Raw genomic sequence first — 27,164 nt, forward strand, 5'->3', positions numbered from 1 at the left:
AGAGGAACAATGGCAAGTAGAAACCTTTCTCTGCAATGACTCTCTCTTCCTCCTCTGACAGCGTGGTGGTTGCAGCTGTATTGATTGTGATGATGTTGGTGACAGTGGTAAAGGTTGGTGATGATGGCAGAGGAGGTAGTGACTAGAATTGATGCTAGTAGGGGTACAAAATTCTTGGTGGAATAAACTTGAGAAATAAATTTGGAAAACATAAAAAACATTGAAAAAGATTTTTCCAGAATCTAGCATAAACTCTAAAAACTAGAGGATTGATTTCTAAATTTTATGTGGAGAAGTTATTATTTAAACACTACAAGTTTTTTGTTTAATAGAAATATTTTCTCCAAAAAATTGGGAATTTGTTTTTTTTTTGGGTGGTTGAATCTGAGATTATGAATGCATAACTACTTTTATTATATCAGAAGTTTTAATTTTTTTTTAATAATTTTTCACAGAAAACTTTGTTAAACTTTTCAAAAAGCAAAAAAAATATTTACTATGAATGTGCCTTGTTTGATTTAAGATCAATATGGGAGTTGTTGAGAAGTGGTAAACCTGATTTAAATTGTTTTGGTCATTTTGCTTTCTGATTCATGAGTTAAACCTTCATATGCTAGTTGAATTAAAATTCTGTGTTCAGTCTGCAAATATGCAATTTTCCATTCACTAGGAATGCAGGAAAACGCAAAGAATGGGAAGACACTCCAGAGTCCACACAGTACTCACATGTGGCAAGTGATAGATAGCGACCCCAACTCAACCATGTACTTGACAGAATGGCAATTTCCTCCTCCGACGACATCTTTGGGTTCCCTTTGGCTCCTATAATACAGTATTTTACAAATTATTTTTTGTTCCCTTCAATCTTGTACATCCACTGGAGGGAGCCCGAAGACACTGTCGGAGGAGGAAAAGAGAGCCATTGCAGAGAAATGTTTCTATTTGCCATTGTTCCTCTGCATTCTCCGAGACAGATCGACAATCAAAGCTCCTGAAATTTTTTTAATTCGTGAAATTAATCCTAGACAAAGCTTGATGATGAGATCAATAGCTGTTAGACCATCACCGTCCTCGCCCTCAACAATGCTGCCATGTCCGCCATTACCGGCCATCAATACTCTCTCGCCGTCATAAAAAACATGCTTAGCCTCCATGTCCTCCTCGACTACTTCGACGGCTCCAAACTCCAAGTCATCAACAACGACACCACCCTCATCTTGGCTCTATAGAACACGCCCATGCAACCCTCATCTCGGCTGAACACGCCCATGCAAATCTCGCAGGACCATCCTGCGAGATTTGGTCTCTACGTTCAAATCTCGCGGCCTCCAATTTCCTGATGCGTGTTAAATTTCGCAGTACTAAGTTGCGAGATTACGTGAACATTAGATTGAGAAATTTTTTCCCAAGTAGAGTATTATTTAATATTTTATTTTATTTTAATAATAAAATGGGAAAAAACTCGACAAGTATCTAATAATGCTTGAGATGTGGTGCAAAACTCGCTTCATTGACTATAATCTTATACATAATTGACTTATAAAAAGGATCTATAGCTAGTTTGTGGATTTTGGTTATATTTTATATATTTTTTATTAATATTGTTGATTGAAATTTTTTTTGAAATTCATAATTGTTGGCCTGTAGTTCTTTGATATTTTATTTTATTTTGTCAATAATTTTAAAATTTTTAATTAAAATTTTAATTCAATGAATCTATATTTTTAAGAAAATAATAATTTAATGTTCTCTGTTAAAAAAAACCTTGCATCTTGTGATGCATAAATATAATTAAAAATGAAAATATTTTTTTCTTATGGCATCTTTGTTATGTTCATGTAGTAAAATTTTATTTAAAAAAAATAGTGATCTTCAATTTACTAAAGTAAACTGATAAACCTATCCCTCAAATCCCAACTGCTCCAACCCTAATTTCCTTTTTAGACATGGGCCTCTTAATTTGAGAGTCGAACCATTAGAACTAAGTATTTGGGTAACCTTAAAATTTTATTCAATAACTATTTTTCCTTTTCGAATGAAAACGTGATAAGGAAAAAAAAAAATACAATAAAAGAAAAAGAAAAGATACTAGAGACTGCGGAAACGCGAAGCTGACGAACTTCATTCAATTCATAGAAGCAAAGGGGAGCAGTTCAGGGAAACAAATCCTCAAATCAAAATGGCTTCAATCAACTTTGGCACCTTCTTCGGCGGCGACAACTGGTTTGGCAAACCCCTGAGCCCTCTCCCTCCTCTCAATCTCCTCCTCTCTGTCCACCACCCAAGTCTCTCCCATTCCCAATCCCACAGCCCCCTGAACTTCGCCTCAATCTCTGCTTCCAGCTTCTTCAAGAAGCCGAAGAAGAAGAAGCCCCACAAACCCGGCCGCCACAAGCGCATGCTCGACTACTTCTGGTGGGAGTGCGAAAACCTGCCCAATTACAGACACACTCCCGAGGTCGAGGGGATCCTCAACGAAGACCCCGTGTTCGAGAAGAAGGAGAATCCCACGCCGGAGGAGGTCGAAGAAAATGTCAAGTGGTGGGAGGAGTTCAAGAGTAGCCCGGTGGTGGAGTTCTTGGCTCAGGCGGAGAGAATCGCGGATAAGATTAACGAGATGGAGCTGAAGGAGAATGCGAAGCCGTATCGAAGCGAGGACAAGAAGCTCTGGGAGGCGGTGCCACACGTTATTGGCTTGGATGGGCGGCCAATGCCGCGGAAGGCTATAAAGACCGACAAGGAGGCGGATGATAAGTTCTGGGATTTTGCGAGGCAGTTTTTTTTGGGTCTTTGGGGGTTCCGGCAGCGGCCGTATCCCCCTGGCAGGCCCATTGATGTTGCTCAGGCTATTGGCTACAAGCGGCTTGAGAAGCGATACTATGATTGTAAGTTTAATTTGCCAAGTGAAATTAACGTAGTTGCTCTGTGTAGTAAACTATTCATACTCATAGGTTAACGTGATTGATTAATTGGCAGATGGAGTACTGAAATTGATTGTTTTTTGGTTAATTAGTGCAGTGCACTCTGAGTGGGTGCCAAAATATGATTTGGTGTTATTGAATGGTCATGTTCATGGATATTGTACTTGTTTTCCATGTTTTTGTCTTGTTCATCGATGTTGTTTTGGTTTGTTGTTGTAGTTATCATGAGGAGTGGCGGTTGGTATTATAAAGATCGCTTGGGTCGTACACGAGGACCAATGGAGCTAATACAACTTAAAACCGCTTGGGGTGGTGGCATAATTGATAAGCATACTTTCATTTGGGGAGAGGACATGGATGAATGGGCACCAATTGGAATGATTTATGGCATGGAACGTGCGATTGCCACTTGGGAAGGTTTGTTCAGTTCCATCCTTCTATTCCTTTTGCAAACTATACAATGAAGACAGGAATAAGCTCTTATTTGTTTTTTCTTTTTTAAATTACATTTTTATACGCACCCACTTGATGCATTGCTTCCCATGGAGGTTCTTATTATTTGTCATTGTTTGTGGTAAAAAAAAGATAGTAAGAAATGGTTGCACTGTTTGTCGCATGCATCATGTTCTGGTCTATTTTTGATCTGCTCTCAAATAGGTTTACAGAATATATATATTTTTTTAAATCACAAATTGATCCTTTGCTTATGGTTTCATAATCTTTAGTTAGGCTTGGCGCTGCGGCAACAGCTTTCATTCACAAATTAATGAAAGGCATACCACCATGGGTTCCTCTCAAGGGGCATGAAAAGAAAACATATAAACAGCTCCAAGAAGAAGCTATAGAGAGCAAGAGACGGGATTTAGCGGTATTGGAAGCCAATGATGGTATTTGGCCTGGAATAAGAATTCCTAGTCATGCTCTATTTCTTTGGGCTAGTGGCTCTGAGCTGACATCAATATTGGAGGCTGATCACATGCCAAACAAATATATTCCAAAAGATCTTAGGTATTATAATGCTCTTGTATCTTATTTCTCTTTCATGGTAAGAGAATCATTTACTGCTCAAATTTCATTTGTTCTTCTGTAAAGTGGGCTATACTATGTGCATAATTGATTTTTATGCCAATGTATGTAGGCAATGGATTTGCATTCGCTGTCTTTCTTAACTCAATCACTGTTTGTTGCCATCATATCTGTTGTTGTTGTTATTATCATAAATCATCATCTCCTTAACATATGATTGCTATTAATATTTAATGGTAGGCTTTTAGAAAATATGCTGTGAGCCAATGATGCATGATGTTTGGGGTATAGTAAATGTTTATAATTAAGAAAAAAATTTTTGATAAGAAAAGCAGATGTAGCTAAGAGAGAAGAGAGATTACAACCTAAGCAAGGCAGGAAATCCTCAAAAAATAAAATTAAAATAGAAGAAAAAAAATACAAATCTAAAAAAAAAAAAAAAAACTAGTGCTAATTGAAGATATAATGAGAGGAAATTGGTTAAGAAGGGTTTGACTCATTCAGTGGAGATCATTAAATTTAGGGTAAAAGACAATCACCTCCCCCGAGGTTTGGCAAAAAGACAGGAACCTTCCCTAAGGTTTAAAAATTAACACAAACCTCCCTTGAGGTTTGCCAAAAAGACACAAACCTTCCCTCAAAAGACTTGTATTTTTGCAAAATATAAGGGGAGGTTTGTGTCTTTTGGCAAACCTCAAGGGAGATCTTTAGAATTCTTGAAACCTCAGGGGAGGTCCCTGAGATATTTGAAACCTCAGGGGAGGTCAGTGCCTTTTTATCAAACCTTAGGGGAGGTCAGTGCCTTTTTATCGAATCTCAGGGGAGGTCAATGTCTTTTGCTCTTAAATTTATTATGTGGAAGAGTGATTTGAATGAGGTAGAGAGGGTGCTGATAGGATTAAGACCAAGAAGAACATGGGTTGAGATAATGAAAAATTATTTAATATACTTCAATGGAAAGATAACATTAAATAGAGCTGAATGGACAAAAAAAGAGATTCATGCAGCCAATCCCAATAGTTGTGAATAAGGGTTGGTCGATGTTATTGTTGTCATTGATCGTTAAGTATGTGTGTGTATATATGTATATTGCAAATATTAGTTAGTGATAGTCTTTTGTTTATTTTAATTAATATATTTTTTATTTTTATTTTCTATAATAAAATAGTATTAAAAAAATTATTCAAAATATAAGTAGATCCCTTCACTATTATTTGCTTCATTGGAAAGAGAGCAGGATGAAATATATGAGGTCATGTCTTTCTCCGTTGAACTCTTTGAAGCTGCTGTAACTCTTCTTTTCTGGACTCTGTTGTTCTCTCATCATCTTTTTTCACCTTTATTAATTTATGATGAAGTCCTTAGTTGTCAATTGTACCTGTGTCCCTTTGGTTTGTGGTACCTGAATTTCCTTAACCTTTCGGCATTATATCCTGATTTTCCCTTCAAATATAATTTTCTACCTAATTTTATTTGTTTTTAGAAAACTACATATATCCAATTTCTTACCCACGCATCTTATTCCCACAAGCTGAGCTTCTAATGGTTTTTCACCATTCTTTCAAGAGAATTTTTTAACTTTGATAGATTGGAGAATGACTTGATTCATACAACCAAGTTTGTGGGTAGCAGATTGTCCTCTTTGGTGCTGAAAAATGAAGAATTTCAGTGGGTCTTGATTGAGATTACGGCTTTTTGGTCAGGGCTTTGTGGGTTAGGTAAGAATATTGAGTAAATTTATTAGAGTGGAAGGAGGTTTTCTTCATCTAAAGCTACGTGGGAACATGTGAGGAAGATTTTTGTGCTTGGAAAGATACAGAGAGGGAGGTCATTGGGTTTGAGGCTGCAGGATGATGGAAGCTTTCCGTACTTTGAAGGTAATTGTTGATCGGGAAGAGAGAAATTTGAAGGCTGAACTGCTGAAGGGGATGATCCTTTGTTGTGTCAATTGTGGGTCCACAAATCTGCAAATCAAGAAAAGAAGGAGTGTTGTGGTCTATGCTGAAGCTCTTCAATCAACTCCAACGAATGGTGCCATGGTTGCTGGCGAGGGGGTGGTTTGCAACCATTGGTACCCACTCGTGAAAAATCTGGTATCTTCTTTGATCATAGGACATAATGGTGGGAAGGGGAGGGGATTTCAGGATTGGGCTGGGGATTTCAATTTTAAAGATGTGGGGAGGTTAAGATCTGGATTTTACTGTAATGGACCTAATGAAGTTAAGAATGGGGCTGTAATAAGTCAGAATGGGTCTATTTCTAAGGAAAGGTGGAGGTCTGAAACTTGGCTGTGGTTAAAAAATTCAAGATGGAGTTGTTGGGATTGAGGAAGCCCAATTGGCAAAACAGAGTGGTGCTGGTGAGGACCAGTCAGATGCAGAACTGCAGATTTACAATAAAGGCCCAAACGCTGCAGAAGAAAACAGTAAGCATGGAAAAGTAGTTCTAAAAGTGGTTGTTGAAGATGACATCCAGAGGGGTGTTGAAGGGTTTGTGAGAAGAAAAATTGTGCAAAATAGCAAGTTACCAATGACTATTCATGTGCAAAAATCCATTTCTTCTCTAAAATTTTCCTTGGAAGGTCTGAGTAAGTTGGAATTTCCTTGGTGAAAGGTGGCAGTCTTGGCTGCTTCTTTCTCTGCCATTATTAATGGAGAGTCTAACTCTTGGTTTAGGGCCTCGTGTGGGGTTAGGCTAGGAATTCCTCTTTCACCCTTTTTTTTTTTTTTTTTAATTATTTTGGTATTTGTATTGAGTGGATTGGTTACAGAGGGGGTTTATGAGGGGGATTGGGGTGCGAAGTGAGGGGATTGTAGTTTCTCATCTTTGATTTGCAGATGACACTATTTTCTTTTTGGGAGATCATAGGGAGTTTTCTTTGAATGTGCTTACTATTTTGTAATTGTTCGAGAAGGCCTTTGGTTTAAAAATAAAATTTGGGGAAGAGTGGGATAGCTTGTATTAATTTGGATAATTCTAGGTCTTTGGAGTTGTCCTCTTTAGTTGGGTGTGGTGTTCTTGAATGGCCTCTCATTTATTTAGATATGCCTTTAAGAGGTAATCCTAGGATGGTTGGGTTTTGGGATTGTTTGTTGGAGAAGGTGCATAAGAGGTTGGATGGGTGGAAGGGTGCTTCATTTTCTCTAAGTGGGAGTATTACCCTCATTTAGGCTTGCCTTGCTAGTATTCCCCCGTATTTCTTGTCTGTTTCTAGAATTCCTGTGAGGTAGCTGGTAATATCGAGAAAATAATGAGAGGTTTTCTTTGGCCTGGGGTGGGGGAGAAAAAGGATCATAGATTAGTTGGGACTTGGGAGGTTGTTTGTAGGTCTAAAAGGCCTGCTGGCCTGCTTGGGGGTGGGGTAAGGGGTTGGGTGTGATAAGTGTGTGTCTAAGAATATGGCGCCTTCCCTTAGTGGAGTCTTCCCTTGGTACATAGTTATTAGAATTAAATTTGGCTGGGGTGATGTGTGTGATGCTAACTTGGGGTTGAGATGTTCTTGTGGAAGTCTTTGCAAGGGTACTTCACAGTTATATCCTCTTGTTATTCCTTTAAAAATTTTATTGTGGGAAATGGGTTAAGTCTTGAATTCACTTTTGGAAAGACATTTGGACGGGTGATTCTGCACTTTTCATCTCTTTTCCTTGTTTCTACTGTCTTTCTTTGGCACGCAATGTTGTTTATGGGACAGATGCTTCTGTTTGGTTTCTCTCTCTCTCTCTCTCTCTCTCTCTCTCTCTCTCTCTCTTTTCTTCTTCTTCTTCTTCTGTTCCGCCTCCCTACTGCTGCTGCTGCTTCTCTTCTTCTTCTTCTTCTTCTTCTTCTTCTTCTAATTCTCTCAATTCTATCTATATATATAAATTCTAATATCTGTCCTACATTAGGAACTTCCTTTCTTTCCTTTCTTTTCCTTTATTTTCTCCTAAAGACCCAAACAAATTCAAGGATTCTTGTTTCTTCAGCCAATCATGAAAAAGCAATAAATATTTTATGGGTTGAGAAATCTCGTTTCTTCAACATTCTTAGATTTTGAATCTTGAATTTAAATTGAAGAATTTTTTGCAATCCCTCATTGCTTAAATATTCTTTGATTGATTTTCGTTAGCAGCATCAAATTTCCTACGGCAGAGACGAGAATATAGTAGCTGAAGCCATAGAAAATCAAATCCTAGTTGACCCAAAACTTCAAATTCATTTTCTGACCCAACTCCTATTTGGGCAAATTGAAGAATTCTTGCAATTCCTCGTTGCTTAAATATTCCTCAATTGATTCTTGTCACCAACATCAATTTTCCTGCATCAAAGGGTATTTTTCAAGCAGTTGTCTTCACCTTTTTAGTTTCAGCCGCCAGTGAGATCTTCTCCTCTCTTGTTACTTCTTTTCTTATTATTGTTATTATATATATATTTTCAATAATTGTTTAGCTGTGGTGATTTTTGTGTCTAGGATTTGAAGGCTTAATATTTGTTTGTTGTGTTTTTGTGTTTTTCATTTGCAAGTCTTGGAATATAACGGATTTTTTTTTTCTAAAAGTAATATTGCGTGAGTTTTAGTCTAGCTTGGATGCCCACTCAAAATTGTATGCGTTAAAACTTTTTTTAATGCATGGTATTTTGTGAGTAGTTTCTACTAGTTGTAGAGTGTAACTTAGAAAACTGTCTTTGTGAAATAAGTTTGCTAAAAAAAATCACAAATGTGTACTTCGCCTATATGTAACACAAAGTCTTTGCACACACAATTGGTCTCAAGCCTGGATAAAGGAGTAGGGTTGTGTTAGGTAGCTGACAGCCAACGTAAAACTTTGTCAGATTTTTTATCATGACTTCTTACCAAAATGACCTAAATCAAGGGAATAGATAGGGTCAATATAAAAGGGAGAGGGTTAATAAGTTAGCACAAGAAACTAAGAAAAGATTAGCAACTTGGAATATATGGACTCTTATGGGAAAAATTATGGAAATCGTGGAAATAATGTTTAGAAGGAAAATTAATTTAGTCTGCCTTCAAGAGACGAAATGGGTAGGAGAAAAAGCTACGTAAATTGAAAAATCAGGATTTAAACTTTGGTACACTGACAAAAAGAAATATAAAAATGAGGTGGGTATTATTGTAGATAAAGACCTAAAAGATAATGTAGTAGATGTTAAAAGAAAAGGGCATATGATCATTACAATCAAGTTAGTTTCAATCCTAGAGATAGTGAACGTCATTAGTGCATATGCTCCCCAAATAAACTTAGCAAAAAATCTGAAAATTCAATTTTGGGAAGATATGGATAGTATTTTACAAGGGATCCTAATGTCTCAAAAGACATTTATAGGAGTTGATTTGAATGGTCACATTGGGAAGGATAATATAGGGTATGAGAGGATACATGGATGGAGGCCATGGATATGGAGATAAAAATGAGTACAGTGATGCAATATTAGATTTTGCCATGTCTTACGATTTGGTTATATTGAATACTTACTTTATAAAAGAGAACAACACTTAATAACTTTCAAGAGTGGGTACGATAAAAGCCAAATAGATTTCCTTTTAACTAAGAACAGGGATCATCTATCTTGTATTGTGAAGTTATCCCAAGTGAAAGTTTGGCTTCATAACATAGAGTTTTAGTGTTAGATATTCATATTAAAGAATGGAAGAGGAGCAGCATAAATCAACACAAGAGGACTAGATAGTGGAACTTGAAGGGAGATAATATAGTAAAATTCAAAGATAAAGTGAAAAGAGTGTGATTAGACAATAGGGGATAATGTTGATGCAAATACTGTTTGGAATAAAGTGACAAATTCTATCGTAAGGATAGCTAAAGAGGTTTTAGGTGAGTCCAAAGGAAGATACTTGGGTAGTAAAGAAAGTTGATGATGAGATCAAGAAGTCCAAAAAGCCGGTAATACAAAAAGAAATTAGCATAAGATATGACAAAATTGTAGAAATATAGAGAAAAATGTAAAGAAGTGAGAAATAATGCAAAAAAGACTATCAATGAAGCTAAACATAGAGCTTATGATACTTTATATACGAAGCTAGATACAAAAGAAGGAGAAAAAGACATTTATAGACTTGCTAGAGCTAGAGAAAGAAAATGCAAAGATTTAGGTTTTGTAAAATGTATAAAGGACGAGAATGATAATGTTTTAATTAGAGAAGAAGACATAAAAGAAAGGTGGCATTCGCAAATTAAAGTCCTTGAAGTTAAGATGACATTAAAAAAGATGAAAAGTGGGAAATCTATAGGATTAGATAAAATACCAATTGAAGTTTGGAAATGTTTAGGGGATAAAGGAATTATTTGGTTAACTAATGTATTCAATAATATTATAAAAATCAAGAAAATGCGAGAAGAATAGAGTAAAAGTACGTTAGTACCTTTGTATAAAATTCAAAACTGTAATAACAATCGTGGAATAAAGATTGTAAGCCATACGATGAAATTATGGGAAAGGATAATTGAACATAGAATAAGATTAGAAACGAAGAGTGCAGAAAATCAATTTGGTTTTATGCCTAGGAGATTAACAATAGAAGCTATTTATCTTTTAAAAAGTTTAATAGAAAAGCTTAGGGAAAATAAGAAGGACTTGCATATGGTTTCTATTGATTTAGAGAAAGCTTATGATAGAGTATCTAGGGAAGTGCTTTGGTGGGTATTAGAAAAGAAGGGAGTTTGTAGTAGATATACGGAGGTCATTAAGGATATGTATGATAGAGTAGTGGCTAGCATTAGGACCATAGGAGGAGAGTCTAGAAAGTTCCAATTTCAATAGGTCTTCATCAAGGTTCTACTTTGAGTCCTTAATTTTTTACTTTAGTAATTGATGAAATTACTAGGAATATCCAAGATGAGATCCCTTGGTGTATGTTGTTTGCAGATGATATCGTGTTGATTGATGATTGTAAAAGTGAAGTGGAATCTAAGCTAGAACTTTGGAAAGCCACATTAGAGTCTAAAGGGTTTAGGATAAGTAGGAATAAGACTAAATATATGAAATATAATTCCAGTAATGTAAGGAGTAGCAACAAAGAGAAGATTAAACTGGATAATCAAGAGATTAATAACACTGATAGATTATGATATCTTGGGTCTATTATGCAAGGTGAAGGGGAAATTGAAGAAGATGTTGCACATAGAGTTAAGACAGATTGGGTAAAATGGAGGAGTGCATTAGGTGTGTTGTGTGATCGTAGAATATCCGTAAAATTAAAAGGAAAGTTTTATGAGGCGGCTATAAGACCAGCTGTGCTCTATGGTTCAGAATGCTGGGCAACTAAGAAATGACTTATACAAAGAATGAAAGTTGCTGAGATGCGTATGCTAAGGTGGATGAGTGGTTTAACGTTAAAAGATAAAAAATGAACATATGTGCAAAAATTTATGCATTACACCGGTTGAAAACAAGATAAGGGAGGGACGACTTAGATGGTTTGGGAATTTAAAACGTAGGCATAGTAGAGCACCTATTTGAGGAGGAGTGAGTTAGTTATCGTTTCTGGCATGAAAAGGGGTAAGGGTAGGCCTAAAATTACTTGGAATGAGGTAGTGAGGAAGGATTTAATAACTCTTAATCTAATAAAGGAAAATGTTCTGGTTTGGGTGAATTGGTGGAAAAGGATTCATGTAGCCGATCCCATCTAGTGGGACTTAAGCCTTGCTGCTGTTGTTGTTGTTGTAGGGCTTTTAATGATAGGGAGGTTTTGGAGCTTGATACTTATCAAGTTTGTTGGATTGTAGGCTCCTTTCCAAAGGAGAGACCATCCTTCTTGGATTCTTGATTCTTCTGAGGAGTATTCTTGTAAATCTTTTTTTGATCATTTTACCAATAAAATCTTGTCCTTCCTGCTTCATAAATCCATTTGGAAGGCTAAAGTCCCCTAAAAGATTAAGGCTTTTATTTGGTTGGCCGTTCTTAAAGATCTCTGTCCGTAGAACTAATGCCATATAAGTCCTATGTTTTTTTGTTTTGTTTTTTTTTTTTATAAAAAAAGAAGATATATTGAGAAGGCGGATGTACAATAAGAGCAAGGATACTAAATCCTAAAAAATAAAAATAAATAAACAAGAAAAATAAAAAATAAAAATAAATAAATAAATAAAAATCGCAAAATTAAGAACTGAAATCAGCCAAGGAAACCCCTCTTTAATCCCTTCCATCATAGTTTACCAAATACTTTGAATTGGCTAATTCCCTTTGACCCTTCTTCACCTTAGATATACCATCATCATAGTCGTGTGTTTTGTTATTGGTATACACTCGAGGTTGAAAAGGGCTCAAATATATTACATGAAAAAGTGCATTTTTCTTGAGTCAGGCTTAAACACAGGTCTCTGGGAATTTGTTTCCAGAATGGGTGAAAGCTGCAAAAAACTAAACCAGATCTTCTTTCTTACAAGTGATGGAAAGAATCATTTAACATAAAAAGCTACTTTTGTATGGTAAAACAAGAAAAATAAATTAATGAAAAATAGCAACTTGTTCGGTCAAGATCTTCAGATCTAAAACAAATTAAAAATCTTACTGTTACTGAGCTGATGTCCATCTTTGTCCCTTAATCAAATAACAATTGGAAAATGTGATTAAAATTATAAAAAATAAAAGAATAACAACAGAAAACCATTACATCTGATTTTCCATTTTTGAAAACTGATAGCAAAAACAAAAAAAATTAACAACAGAAACAGAGTCATTGTTACAATGTGATTTTTCACTATACAACAACAAAAACAGAAGTAAAAAAATGATGCTGAACAGCCCCCTAAGTTGTTGGGGAATGTGCTAACAATATATCCAGGGCTAACATATTCATTGTTGTTTATATGAGGGCAGGGTTCAATTGGCTAAAGCTATTCCAGGTTTAAGACCGTGGGAGGTTCTGAGCATTGAACAAGCAATGGATCAAATAACATACGATGGAGAGTGGTACCGTGAACCTCTTGGTTCCTACACAACAGGTCCTCCTTACATCAGACATTGGAATAAAGATGTTAAGGTGCATTCTAGCTTCCAACTTTTTTTTCACTTTTTTGATCTGCTTATATTTGATTGCGATGTTTAACATAATGCTATCCATTTCAATCCTTTAAAAAAAGAATCAATGATTGTTCTTGTTCCTATATAATTCTAATGTATCTGAATGCAAATTCATCTTCGTTTTTCTCTGTAACCGATCTTCACAATTACGATCAACATCTTCTAGAAGCCTCCTTGAGTGAATATATTTCTATGAGAAACTAGAACATCTTTTTGAAGTATTTTGCAAGGATTTTCAGGTCATCCCATGGTTGTAGGATCCTTCAACTAAATTCATCTAGTTGTGTACCTCATTAATGTTGAAGTAGAAGGGTTTTTGTTCAAAAAATTTGTATACAACTTGATTTAATATGAAAGCTGCTTATTTTGCTGTGGCAAGACGCTGGATATGTTATGTGTTCTTCTGGTCTTAGATTTTGAAGGTTGACCTTGGTAGAACAAAATATGAAATGTTAATTCAGTCACACATTAAATTCACAGTTGCTCCTAACCTAGGAAACAGTGGTCCCACTCCAGATAAAAATGACAGAATTTGGCAGTCATTTGGTAAGAATGATGGAATTTTTGATAGCATAATATATTTGATACTATGTGGTGTATGAATTGATATTTAAATTGACACTTCTTTATGGGACATTTTTTATAGATTGTATTTGGATGACATTCCCATCCATGAACAAAACTTTGTTAGTTTCTATACACTAGTTCTATTATTCAGTAGCTGAACACTGGAGCTGTTTTGCAAAGTGGCTCAAGTGACTTCCACTTCAATCCTTATGTTTTTAAAGGCGAGGCGTTTTACCCTCCGTGAGGCGAGGCGTAAGCCTTAAGGCGTAAGCATTTTGGGACTGTATTTTTTTAAATAATTAATAAATAAAATCAATTTATATATATTGTAAAAAAAATGAGAAAAATTTTAGAATAATGGAGAAAAAAAATAAAACATAATTTTAAAATGTCATATAGGCCAATTTTAGCTAACAAACTCGAACAATACATGTTAAAAAATAAGCATGAGCCATAACATTACAAAAAGAAGAGAAAAAGTCAAATTAAAGCATCACAATGTCTCATCATCCAAGATCTAAGAATCTAAATCTAAATCAACATTGGGTGTCTACTGTGAACAACACTGGAGAGAGCGAGGGTTGAATACTTGAGATAGTTTGAGCATAGACCTTAGACTGAGAAGAGATCTTGAGGCAGAGAGGTTGTAGGGGGTTGCAAAGAGAGACGAGAGGCTGAAGAGGGTCGCTGGAGAGAGATGAGAGTGTGAGTTAAGGTGTAATCCCAAGAAAAAGGGGGGGGGGGGGGGAGGGTGAATTGAATATTTAATAATTTTATGCAAATACCTAAACAATTTTTGCTATGATTTCGAACAAGTGTTCTAACTATGCAAATGATAACAATATTCACAACAGATATATATGAATGTAAATATGCTCAAATATAAAAGAGTTATAGGAAGAGAGAATGAAACTGTATTTTACAAGGTTCGGCGATTCGTGCCTACGTCCTTGCCTCAAGCAACCCACTTCAAGATTTCACTATACCCTCCTTCAGTAGGTGGAGAAACCTCTCTCCTTCAGTAGGTGGAGATGCCTTTACAAATTCCCAAGCAAAAAGCCCCTTTTGCTTGACAACGAGTCACTCCAGAATCGTCAAAATACAATGAACAATAGAAATGGAGGTTGTACAATAGACACAATAGACACTCTCTGATTAGAGCAGATGAGTACACTTACAAATAACTCGCTAATACACTCCCAATTGAATATGAACGAAGCTCAAGGAGTAACTAGGGTTTTTTGGGTTTTTGAAAGAGATGTGCTTTGAATAATAAACTCAAAAATGATCTCAGCAATAATTTGCATTAATCTCTGTGCTCAACATGTTTAGAGGCTAGGTATTTATATGAAAATTTGAATTCTAGGCATTGGGCGTATTTAATTGCTTAATAAATGAGAATCTTAGCTGTTTTATGGCCGTTGCGATAATTATCGCATAGGCTTCGGTCGCCCCAAACTGTGTGTTCGGTCACCTGAACCAACTAGATCGAAAATTTCAAAAAGTCAATAGCCACTCGATCGATTAAACTCTAAGGTTCGATCGCTCGGACTAACTGGGTTTGGAAATTTCATAAGTCAGTAGCCACTCGGTTGACTGAACGCTAAGGTTCGGTCGTCCAAACAACCTGAGTTTGGAAATTTCAAAAGTCAGTAGCCACTTGGTCGACTAAACATTGGGGTTCGGTCGCCCGAACTACCTGGAGCAAGACCAGTGTTTAAACAACATCAATTCGGTTGACTGAGCTCTTTGCCTCAGGCACCCAAACATCCTGGAGTTACAAAATCATTTGTTTTTCATTCCAAAAATAATTTTAGCATTTTGAAATAAGTTTTGTACTTGTATAAAAGATTTTCCATGAATTTTAGAATACCTAGAGTCCAACTAAGTCACCTATTGGCTTCGTCACAATGTTCAAATGTAGTGTACTTACATAAGTCCTAATTGCAATATATATAAACAAAATTTTCCAAGTCTTCACGCTTGGTCTTTATAGACTTCATGAACATAGCTCGATAGATTTAGCTTGTATGGTTCATGGCTTCCAATTTGCATCTTTTATTTTGCTTAGAAACTTTAATTCTTGTAAACATACTTAATAGCACAATTAGATGCCTTGGTTTGTCATTATCAAAACAGGATTAAACCTTGTTAGGCCAACAATTTTGATGATGACAAACAAGGAGCAGAATAAAGTTGCCTTTACAAGGCTCCTCCTCACAGCATGCATAAAATCAAAATAAGCAATGGGAAACAATTTAGGCATATTAGGATCAAGACTTTGACTTTTTCAAGTTATTGTCTTTTAAGCTTTAAAAAACAATTTATACATGCATTTTGCCGAAATTCTCCATTCAGTGCTAAATTTTCCATGCATTGTCATAAAATTTCCATTTTGCTCTTTAATTCTCCCCCTTTTGAAATCATCAAAAGGCTTCATAAAAAAAATCTGCATAAAATATCAATTATACATTCTGCTTTACAAGCTCCCCATTTAAAACCTTATATGATCATTCATGCATTTTACATTAAACATGAATTGCATATTGCCAATGACGTCAATATAGAGATTTTAGAAACATACATCAATCAGCATAATTTCGCCAACATACATCAATCAACATAATTTTGCCAACATAAATCAACCAACATAAGTTCGCCAATATAGAAACATACATCAACCAACATAATAATGATTATAATATTATAGAAACCTAAAGTCATACATGATTAATCAGAATGTTTTCAAAACACACCATATACATAAGAAGCATGCATTAAGCTCTCCCCCTAAAATTAAGCTCTTCCTCAATCTAATCTATATCGGCTGCATCTTCATTGGATGAGCTATCATCCTTCTCGTCATCTTCCTCGTTCTCGTCTCCTTGGCTTTCTACCATAGACACTTTCCCTTTAGAAGAGGAAGCACCATCAAGTTTAGTATCAAGCTTGTCAACCCTTTGGTTGAGGGTCTGTAAGGTGGAATGAATGTCCTCGTGAAGCGCGTTGAATTTGGTATCCATGTCTTGACGAAGTGCGCTGAATTTGGAATCCATTTCCTGATGAAACTTGCTGAAAGCCCCTTGGATAAGATTTTTCATGGAGGCAAGAAGATCAGGAGGAGCATTTGTGGTACCCTCGGGAACATTGGGCTCCACATGGTGGGGCTCAGCCATGTGGGCATATTCTTGTTCCTCCTCCACACGTGCATCAACATTAATGTGCAAAGGTGGGCGATACTTAGGAATCCAACCATTAGGGCCATCCTTTCGGTAGTTCATTTGCTTTAGAGTGGTGGATGTGAATATGTCAGTGGATTTGCATGCTACAAACAAGGTAGAGGGGCGAGTAACGCCCAGATGTGCTAAAATGAGAGTGAGATCCCCTCCATATGGGAGAATGACCCTTTTAGTTTCCTCCTTGGCTAACATCCACCTAATAATAAGGGAAGGAAGGTCAAGGCGCCTTTCGGTGTAAAGACACCACATTACGAAATAGTCCAAATAGGATAATATTATAGGTGATGAGGAGATGAATTATTTTGGCTTCTAACGTCAGTTGTTTATATAATGGTGGATGACCAAAATAGTTGCCAGCCTCCTCCAACACTGGTGGAAGGAATTCTTAGGGAGTAAAATCCTGGTCCATGATCCAGGTATTTCCTACTTTTGGACATTCAAAGTCCCCACGGTCAATATTAAACCGTTCAGCTATAGTTTGGGCGGTGAACGGAAAGGGTTTGTCAAGGCTACTCCAACACAAGTGGAAGGAATTCTTGGGGAGGAAAATCTTGGTCCATGATCCAGGTATTTCCTACTTTTGGACTTTCAAAGTCCCCACGGTCAATATTAAACCGTTTAGCTATAGTTTGGGTGGTGAACGGAAAGGGTTTGTCAAGGATGTGAGTGGTGTAGTGGTCACCATCCTTAACTAGATTTGTGTAGAAAAGACGCACTAGATTTGGAAAAGCACCTTGGGGTTGATGAAATAGAAATCTACCCCAATCTAGAAGTGAAAAACAACGAAAAATGTTTGGAAAGTGTTGTTCCATGAAGGGGATGTCAAGAATCTTACCTATGATTGGATCTAGGGTTCGAAGATGGTCGTTATAGAGCTTCTTAGCCCTGGGAGTAGTGAGCCAACAAACGATGCTTTTGGTGTCGTCTTGGCTTGTAGACGGTGTTTTTCTCCCAACACTGCCTTGGTATGGTGATGGAGATTGAGTGAAAGAAAGAGTGGATCTTGATGAAAGATCTGTGGTTAGAGAGGAGGATGGAGAAGTTTTGTAAGTTTTAGTGAGGGAAGACAAGCGTTCGGGTGAGTGAAAGGCCAGAAAATTAGGTTTTTACGCGAGGGTTAGGGTTTTAAATCTCAGCGATTCGGTCAACTGAGTTGAGGGTTCGGTCGCCTGAGTCACCTAACACACCCATTTAACAAAGTCAGTATAGATTCGGTCGACCGACCTTGACATTTCGGTTGCCCGAGTTACCTGGTACTCGAAGGCACCTAAGGCAGTATGTATTCGGTCGACCGGGCTAGAGTATTCAGTCACTCGAGTTTCTTGAAGTTGCCAATCTCTTAAATTTAGCCTGGGATACTTATGTTAATGCCCAAATTAGCTACAAACAACTTCCCTAACATGTAATAAGCCTAATTCACGTCTTATTAAAATGAATCAATTTTCTTGAAGTGGTTTCATGAATATGTCAACCCATTATTCATTAGTGCTCACAAATTCAAGACTTATATCCCCTTTTGCACATGATCACGAAAAAAATGATGTTGTATTTCTATATGTTTTGTTTGTGAATGTGATATAGGATTCTTAGAAATGTTTATAGCGCTAGTGTTATCGCACTTAATTGGTACACAATTATAAGTCAATTTGAAATCCTTGAGTTGTTGTTTCATATACAAGACTTGGGCACAACAACTACCCGCGGCAACGTATTCGGCCTTGACGGTAGATAAGACTACGAAATTCTGTTTCTTGGAAAACCAAGATACAAGAAATCGTTCTAAGAAATGACAAGTTCCTCTTGTACTCTTGCGATCAATTTTGCACCTGACAAAATCCGCGTCGGAATAATTGATGATTTCAAAGCATGTATACTTTGGATACCATAAGCCCAAGTCTATAGTGCCAATCAGATACCGTAGAACTTTTTTAACTATTAGATGTGACTCCTTAGGTGAAGCTTGAAACCGAGCACACATACAAACGCTAAACATAATATCCGGTCTACTAACAGTTAAATAAAGTAGACTTCTAATCATACCTCGGTAGAGCTTATATCTACCGGTTTCTCTTGCTCATCCTTGTCAAGCTTTGTGGAAGGGCTCATTGGTGTTCCCAACGCCTTGCCATCTTCCATGTTAAATCTTTTATGCAAGTCCTTTACATACTTTGATTGGTTTATGAACGTCCCATTCTTGGCTTGCTTGATTTGAAGTCCAAGAAAGAATGTGAGTTCGCCCATCTTACTCATTTCAAACTCATCTTGCATACTTTTGGCAAACTCTTTGCACAAATTCTCATTGCTAGCACTGAATATGATATCATCAACATAGATTTGAACTATAAGCATATCATCTAACTTGGTTTTGATAAAGAGTGTATTATCAATTTTTCCTTTTGAAAATCCATTTTCCAGTAGAAAGCTCCCTAGTCTTTCATGCCAAGCTCCAGGAGTTTACTTTAAACCATATAAAGCCTTAGATAGTTTAAACACATGGTTGGGAAAATGGTAACTTTCAAATCCTGGGGGTTGTTATACATATACTTCCTCACTTATGAAGCCATTTAGAAATGCAATCTTAACATCCATTTGATAAAGTTTGAAATTTTTATGGGATGCATAGGCAAGTAGCATGCGAATGACTTCCATCCTAGCTACTGGTGCATAGGTTTCTTCGAAATCGATACCTTCTTCTTGATTGAAACCTTGTGCAACTAACCTAGCTTTGTCGTGGACAACAATGCCGTTATCATCTTTAATGTTCCTATAGATCCATTTAGTTCCTATAACAGTGTGATCATTTGGCCTAGGAACTAAGGTCCAAAATTTTTTTCTTTCAAATTGATTCAACTTTTCTTGCATAGCTAAAACCCATGATTCATCATTAATTACATCACTAATATTTTTAGGTTCCTCTTGTGATAGGAATGCAAAATGATTACAAAAGTTTTTAAACAAAGAGCGAGTTGATACCCCACGTGAAGGTTCACCAATGATTTGCTCTTTAGGGTGGTTCTTCACGAACTTCCATTCCTTTGGAAATTCATTGACTTCTACTTGATTTTGAGCATCATCATTCGATGGTTCTTTGATTTCACTACTCTCTTCTTTGTTATTATGGATTGACAAGTCTTCTAAACCTTTTCTAATTTCTAAATCATAAGAAAAGTGGTTTGCTTCATCAAATATTACATGGATTGATTCAACAACAAACATTGTTCTTTTATTATATACTCTAAACGCTTTACTATTTAGAGCGTACCCTAGAAAAATTCCTTCATCTGATTTAGCATCGAATTTTCCTAATTCACCTTTATCATTCAAAATGAAACGTTTGCATCCAAAAACATGGAAGTATGAAATGTTAGGTTTCATTCCTTTCCAAAGCTCATATGGGGTTTTATCTAAGTTGGGCCTAATTGAAACTCTATTCATGACATAACATGCGGTATTTACCGCTTTGGCCCAAAAGTATTTAAGTAGATTATGCTCATTTAGCATAATCCTAGCCATTTCTTGCAACGATCGGTTCTTTCTTTCAACAACTCCATTTTGTTGAGGTGTTCGAGGTGCCGAAAAGTTGTGTGAAATACTATTTTCTTCACAAAAATTTTCAATATCCTTATTTTTAAACTCTCCACTGCTATCGCTCCAGATGTGTAAAATGGTTTAACCTTTTTCGTTTTGGATTTTTCTACATAAATTGGCAAGCATTCTACACACTTCATCCTTAGAGGCTAAATACAAAACCCAAGTAAATCTAGTGTAGTCATCTATAATGAAAAAGGCATATAGTTTTCCTCCTAGACTTTGAGTTTTTGTTGGGCCAAACAAATCTAGATGGAGTTCCAATGGCCTAGAGTGGATATAAATTGCTTCTTTTTTAAGCTTGTCTTTGCTTGCTTACCAAGTTGGCAAGCATCACAAATTTTGTTTTAATGAATTTAGTTTTGGGTAAACCCTTAACTAAATCCTCCTTGACTAATTTGGATAGGAGATCCATGCTAGCATGACCTAGTCTACTATGCCACAACCAACAAATTTCATTCAAGGCTGTAAAGTATTTTACGTCTTTAGATACTAATTTTTCAAAATCAATTGAATCAACATTCTCACAACGATTTGCAACAAAGAGTACTTCATGTTTTTCAACATTTTCAATGATACACATATCCTTTCTAAAAGTAATATCATAGCTTTTGTCACATAATTGACTAATGCTTAACAGATTATACTTTAAACCTTCTACAAGTAAAACATTTTCAATAACTAAGGAAGGTTCCTTACCAACTTTGCTTATACCAATTATCTTACCTTTGGTACTGTCTCCAAAGGTAACATATCCTCCTTGCTTTGGTGTTAAGAATGTGAACTTGGACTTGTTTCTCGTCATATGCCTTGAGCATCCACTATCCAAGTAAGTTAAGTGACTTTCTTTGGTACCCAAATTTTCTTGGGTCCTTTTGGGTTAGCACTAGATGTTTCCTTAATTTTCTAGACCATTTTTGTTTTCAAATTTTTCCTTTTATATGGACAATAAAATTTGATATGACCCTTCTTTTTGCACAAGAAACATGTGGTATGAGTATAAACATTATTTGAGGAGGTACTAGCATAAACCTTAGATTCTTTTACAAAGTATCCTATGTAAAGATTTTTCTTTTTCTTATTTTCTTTACCATTATAACTGATACCTTCTTTATCCAAGGTCATCTTTTGAAAACCCACTAACTTATCAAAATTTTATTTTCCACTCGTAAATTTATAAATTACTTTAGAGTAGTCTTCAACTTTTCTTTATAAGCTAGTGATTTTCAAATCTTTTTTGTTTTCAAGGGTAGCATGAGATTTTAATTCTATTAATTCTTTTGTCAATTTTTCAATCTCATTTTCTAATCTAGTAATGTTCAAATCCTTTTCCTTTCAACAATATCATGAGATTCTAATTCTTTTGCTAAAACTTCATTTTCATTTTTCAATGTAATGTTTCTTTTAGATATCCTAACAAGACTCTTATGTACCTTAAACAATTCATTTTGCAATTCCTTATAGGAAGGCATGCTATCACAAGATTCATCATAGGATTCATCACATGATTCAATAAATGAGTTTGAAGGAGAAATTTGTAACTCATCGTTGTTTAATGCCATAGAGTAGAAGTTCTCAACCTCTTGATCGCTTGAATCGCTTTCTGAACTACTTGAGCTTGAATTGTCCCAAGTAGAAGCCTTCATAGCCTTCTTCTTCTTTTTCTTGGAGTCCTTTTTAAGTAGCGGACACTCCAGTTTGATATGGCCAACCTTCTTGCAATTATAGCAAGTAGGCAGTTCTACTTTTGACTCTCTTCTACTTGAATCTCCTCTATCCATCCTAGAGCCTCGGAATTTTCTAATGAATTTCTTGTTCTTACTTGAAGAACTTTCCGAGTCTTTTGGTAATGAGGGCTATATCATCTTCATCCATATCTTCGTCATCCTCATCACTAGAGTTTTCCTTGGAAGCTTTGAGAGCAATGGATTTCTTGGCTTTATTGTGTTCATTTGCACGTTCATTGATAGCCATCTCATATGTGAGGAGTGACTCGATGAGCTCATATAGAGACATCAACCTTCAAGTTCCTTCTGCAATGGCTGTTGCCTTTGATTCCCAAATGGATGGGAGTCCTCTTAAGTATTTTCCTAATCATCTCATAAGTGGGATAAGTCTTTCCAAGAGCGTTAAGAGAATTAATAATGTGTGTGAACCTAGTGCACATGGTAGAAATAGATTCATTAGGAGTCATTTTAAAGGCTTCATACTCACTAGTAAGCATGTCGATACGACTACCCTTAACATCTTTGGTTCCTTCATATGTAATTTCTAATTTTTCCCAAATCTCCTTTGCACTTTTACATGCCATGATCCTATTGAATTCATTTGCATCTAATGCACAGTATAAAGCACTCATAGCACTTAAATTAATTTGCATTAGCTTCATATCATTTTCGTTCATCTCATTTTAAACTTTAGGAACTTCCTTATTATCAATAGTTTTCATAGACACATAGTTGCCTTGAACAATCACTCTCCAAGCCCTCCAATCCATTGTTTGAATGAAGATCCGCTTTTTTTGCTTCCAAAGGTGTAATTTACACCATAAAAAATTGAAGGCCTTGTAGAGGATTGACCCTTACCAAAAAGGGACACACCTAGGTTTGTCATATGATCTTTATGCAAATACTGTTAGGTTTATTGTAACCATGCTCTGATACCAAATGTGAGTTGAGGTGTAATCCCGAGAGAGGGGGGGGGGTGAATTGGAATAATTAAAAATTTTATGCAAATACTTCAACAATTTTTGCTATGATTTTGAGCAAGTTTTCTAACTACGCAAAATGATAACAATATTCACAACAGATATATATGAATGTAAATATGCTCAAATATAAGAGAGTTATAGGAAGAGAGAATGAAACCGTATTTTACAAGGGTCGATGATTCTTGCCTATGTCCTTGCCTCAAGCAACCCACTTGAGGATTCCACTATACGCTCCTTCAGTAGGTGGAAAAACCTCTCTCCTTTAGTAGGCGGAGATGCCTCTCCTTCAATAGGCGGAGATGCCTTGACAAATTCCCAAGCGAAAGGCCCCTTTCGCTTGAGGACAATTCACTCTAGAATCGTTGAAATACAATGAACTATAGAAATGGAGGTTGTACAATAGACACTCTTTGATTAGAGCAGATGAGTACACTTACAAATCACTCGCTAATACACTCCCAATTGAATATGAACAAAGATCAGAGAGTAACTAGGGTTTTATGGGTTTTTGAAATAAATAAAAATGATCTCAGCAATAATCTGTGTTAATCTCTATTAATCTCCGTGCTAAACACGTTTAGGGACTAGTTATTTATATGAAAATTTGAATTCTAGTCGTTGGGCGTATTTAATTGCTTAATAAATGAGAATCTTAGCTGTTTTATGGCCATTGCAATAATTATCGTGCAGGCTTTGGTCGCCTGAACTGTGTGTTCGATTGCCCAAACCAACTAGTTCTGGAATTTCAAAAAGTCAGTAGCCACTCGGTTGATTGAACGCAGAGGATTGGTCGCCCGAACTACCCGAGTTTGGAAATTTCAAAAGTTAGTAGCCACTCAGTCGATTGAACGCTGGGGTTTGGTAGCCCGAACTACTTGGAGCTAGATCAGTGTTCAAACAACATCAATTTGGTCAACTGAGCTCTTTGCCTCAAGCGCGTGAACATCCTGGAGTTACAAAATCATTTGTTTTTCATTCCAAAAATAATTTTAGCATTTTGAAAAAGTTTTGTACTTTGTATAAAAGATTTTTCATGAATTTTAGAATACCTAGAGTCCAACTAAGTCACCTATGAGCTTCGTCACAATGTTCAAATGTATTGTAATTGCATAAGTCCTAATTGCAATATACATAACAAAATTTTCCAAGTCTTCACACTTGGTCTTTATAGACTTCATGAACATAGCCTGGTAGATTTAGCTTGTACGGTTCATGGCTTCCAATTTGCATCTCTTTATTGTGCTTAGAAACTTTAATTCCTGTAAACATAATTAATAGCACAATTAGATGTCTTGGTTTGTCATTATCAAAGCAGGATTAAACCTTGTTAGGCCAACAAAGAGGTCCGAATGGGTCGTCGGAGAGAGATGAGACATCGGAAGGGGTTGTCGGAGGCAGATCAGAGGTTGGAAGGGGTCATTGACTCGTCGGAGAGAGATGAGAAGCTAGAGGATACTTTGAAGCCAGACGCAAGCTTGGAAAGAGACGAGAGCTCCGAAGCAGTCGTTGGAGAGAGACGATACGTCGAAAGGAGTTGTTGGAGAGAGACGAGAAGCTGGAGGAGTCGTCAGAGAGATACAGAAGCTTGGAAGAAAGAAGCTTCGTCGAGAGAGGGGGGTTTTGACGCTCGTCAAAGCCCTATCAGGCTGTTGCTTGTTTTTTATTATTTATTTATTTATATTTTAAACAGACTGCTCCCAAAAGGCGTACACCTTCCCATATGAAGTGTAAAAGGCGTGAATTTTTGCCTGAGGCGTATGCCTTCTCCCTTGTGGCGTACACATTTTAGGATTTACGCCTTTCAAATTACGTCTTAGTGCGTTTTATGCTCAAAATGCCTCAAGGCGCGCCTCACAAATGCCTTTTAAAACATTGCTTTTAGCTGAGACCTTGGTCTTGCCACTCGGGATAAAATTAGAAAGTGGTCTCAGTAATTTAACTTTGTGAGTTCCAATGTTTTAAAAGGCGAAGGCGTAAGGCGAGGCTTTCTAACCCTTAAGAGGCGACGTAAGCCTTTTGAGAGTTTTATTTTTAGATAAAAATATGTAAATCAGTTACATATATTTTAAGAATAAAAAATTTATAAAATCACAAATATAATGTAAAAAAAAAATCAAATATTATTTGCATACTACTTGTTGTCCATTCAATAATTGTTAACTTGAATTCAGAATTCATTACGTAGATAATGATGAGATAGCTATAACATTATAAAGTTCAAATAATTTTTCAAAATCAAAGACACAACTCAATTATTTTGGAAAGATTGAGGTTCAAGAGTTTTAAAAATCAACTCAAATTATGACATTTGTTTTATATTAACATGGAGTTAAAATTTTCTAACCAAATCTTATTTGAGAATCACACACCCCAAATGCGTTAGCCTTAATTAAAAAAGAGCAAGAGGCGTGCCTTTTGTAAACATGCGTAAGCCTAAGTGTGTAATGTGTTAGCCTTTTTGGGATTTGGTATTTTAACTTGAGCCTCAAGACATTTTAGGCATGCCTTGCGTTGAGGCGAGCCTTGATTAAGCCCTTTCAAACATTGGTAGGTTTTTAGATTTTACCTTCATTTAATTACAGTAGGTCCCTTGATCATAAGAGTAATTTGTAGTCATGTTATACAAGTGATCAACACAGATGAGGGACATTTTTTATAGAAAACTTCTTTGCAAATTCAGAATAAAGTGATACAAAACGACTCTGAAATCTGCAGTTCCCTAAACCTGTTTGGACTTCATGATAGAACCTTGCTTGCTGGATGTTTCATCTATTACTGTGGGCTTAATCCATGTACTGGCCGTAATTTTAGCCATAACTTCTTTCTGTGCAGCGATTGTACAGGATTTTCTACAATCTTAGTGCCCAGGTGTACAACAAACTAGATCGAACAATTCCAGGTTTTAGTACTGTAATGGATAAAGTTCATGCTGATTCCAGTGCAAGGGATGCTCGACGGATGGAAAAGAGAGCTGCACAGAAGAAGGCCGAGGAGGAGATGGCCTTATTTGGCCGCGTTCAAAAGGATCCATAGCAGTGCTAAATCTATTCTTTCATTCATAAATATAGTTCAGAAAGGGTAGTGATGCCTTGAACCCTCCTTGGCATATGATGATGATGATGATTATAATAATAATAATTATTATTGTTTTTTTTTTTTTTTTTTTCGGTCTTTCGTTCGGCCTAGTTTGTATGAGTCCATGCTTGTGTCATCTGGTTTTTCCTTTGGCCTGCTCGATGCTGCAACATCCCCTCTCCCGACCTTGTTTTATGCCATTGTACCTTAAGCTGTTTCCATTTTTGCAAGAAACATCTTCTTCTTGTCATTTATATGAAGTTTTGGTCACCGAACAGAAGGAAAGATGTTCTGTTTGTTATTTATTTATATTTTTAAACTCCATTTCTTACGTGGATTTTGATTTGCGGTCGGAAGTGCATGCACACGCAATGGCAGATTTTCATTATTTCTCAATTTAATTGATAAATTCTATTTTGGATATAATTTAACCATGAAAAGATGACCCGACCACAGAAGAAGAGAAGAGGGGACTCAAAGCAGTCTATGTACGTCAACTAGCATGTAGAAAAATACAATGGAAAATGATTATTTTTTTTTTCAAATAAAATCCTTAGGCAAAAGGGTCCTTCAGACAAACATTATTTCCTTAATGTTTTTAGACCTATGTCTAAAATACGTGTGTTGAAGGGGGGGCCTAGGGAATGTGGATGGCCCTCCATTCTCCTCAGATTGGAAGGAACTTTGCTTGTCAAGTGGGACTACAAATGACTCCAGAAAATTAGTAGTGCTATCATGAACATCATCCTTAGAAAGCCATGAAGCATTTGACTCAGGACAACCTCTACATTGAAGAAATCCACAATGAGGAGACATCATGAACTCATTGTCTAAGATAAGATTCCGTGTTTCCTATAGTTGAGAAACAGAGGGAGGTCGAGGAGTCGCTAAACTTGCATGAGCATCAAATGGCAGACCAAAAGACTCGAAGTGCCTCGATAAAGTGTCAAATCCTCTATATTAAAAACTAGACTAATGGTCATATAAGTAAGTAAATCAAGT

The 27,164-nt window shown here is 36.3% G+C and overlaps 1 protein-coding gene across 1 annotated transcript; it reads left to right on the forward strand.

Moving 5' to 3' along the window:
- Nucleotides 1-1,973: 1,973 nt before the first annotated feature.
- LOC131152230 (protein TIC 56, chloroplastic) lies at nt 1,974-26,484 on the forward strand. The gene is made up of 5 exons (XM_058103983.1): nt 1,974-2,885; nt 3,141-3,338; nt 3,647-3,929; nt 12,780-12,942; nt 25,920-26,484. Exons 1-5 carry the CDS (start codon nt 2,180-2,182, stop codon nt 26,118-26,120), a joined length of 1,551 nt encoding a protein of 516 aa, XP_057959966.1. The 5' UTR covers nt 1,974-2,179; the 3' UTR covers nt 26,121-26,484.
- Nucleotides 26,485-27,164: the final 680 nt, after the last annotated feature.

The sequence above is a fragment of the Malania oleifera genome, chromosome 3 (assembly GCF_029873635.1).
Source record: "Malania oleifera isolate guangnan ecotype guangnan chromosome 3, ASM2987363v1, whole genome shotgun sequence".
Taxonomy (NCBI): Eukaryota; Viridiplantae; Streptophyta; class Magnoliopsida; order Santalales; family Ximeniaceae; genus Malania; species Malania oleifera.

Coding starts and splice junctions, on each gene's coding strand:
- LOC131152230 (XM_058103983.1), top strand. CDS start 2,180: ATGGCTTCAATCAACTTTGGCACCTTCTTCGGCGGCGACAACTGGTTT. Junction 2,886..3,140: donor TGAGAAGCGATACTATGATT/GTAAGTTTAATT, acceptor TTGTTGTTGTAG/TTATCATGAGGAGTGGCGGT. Junction 12,943..25,919: donor ATTGGAATAAAGATGTTAAG/GTGCATTCTAGC, acceptor CTTTCTGTGCAG/CGATTGTACAGGATTTTCTA.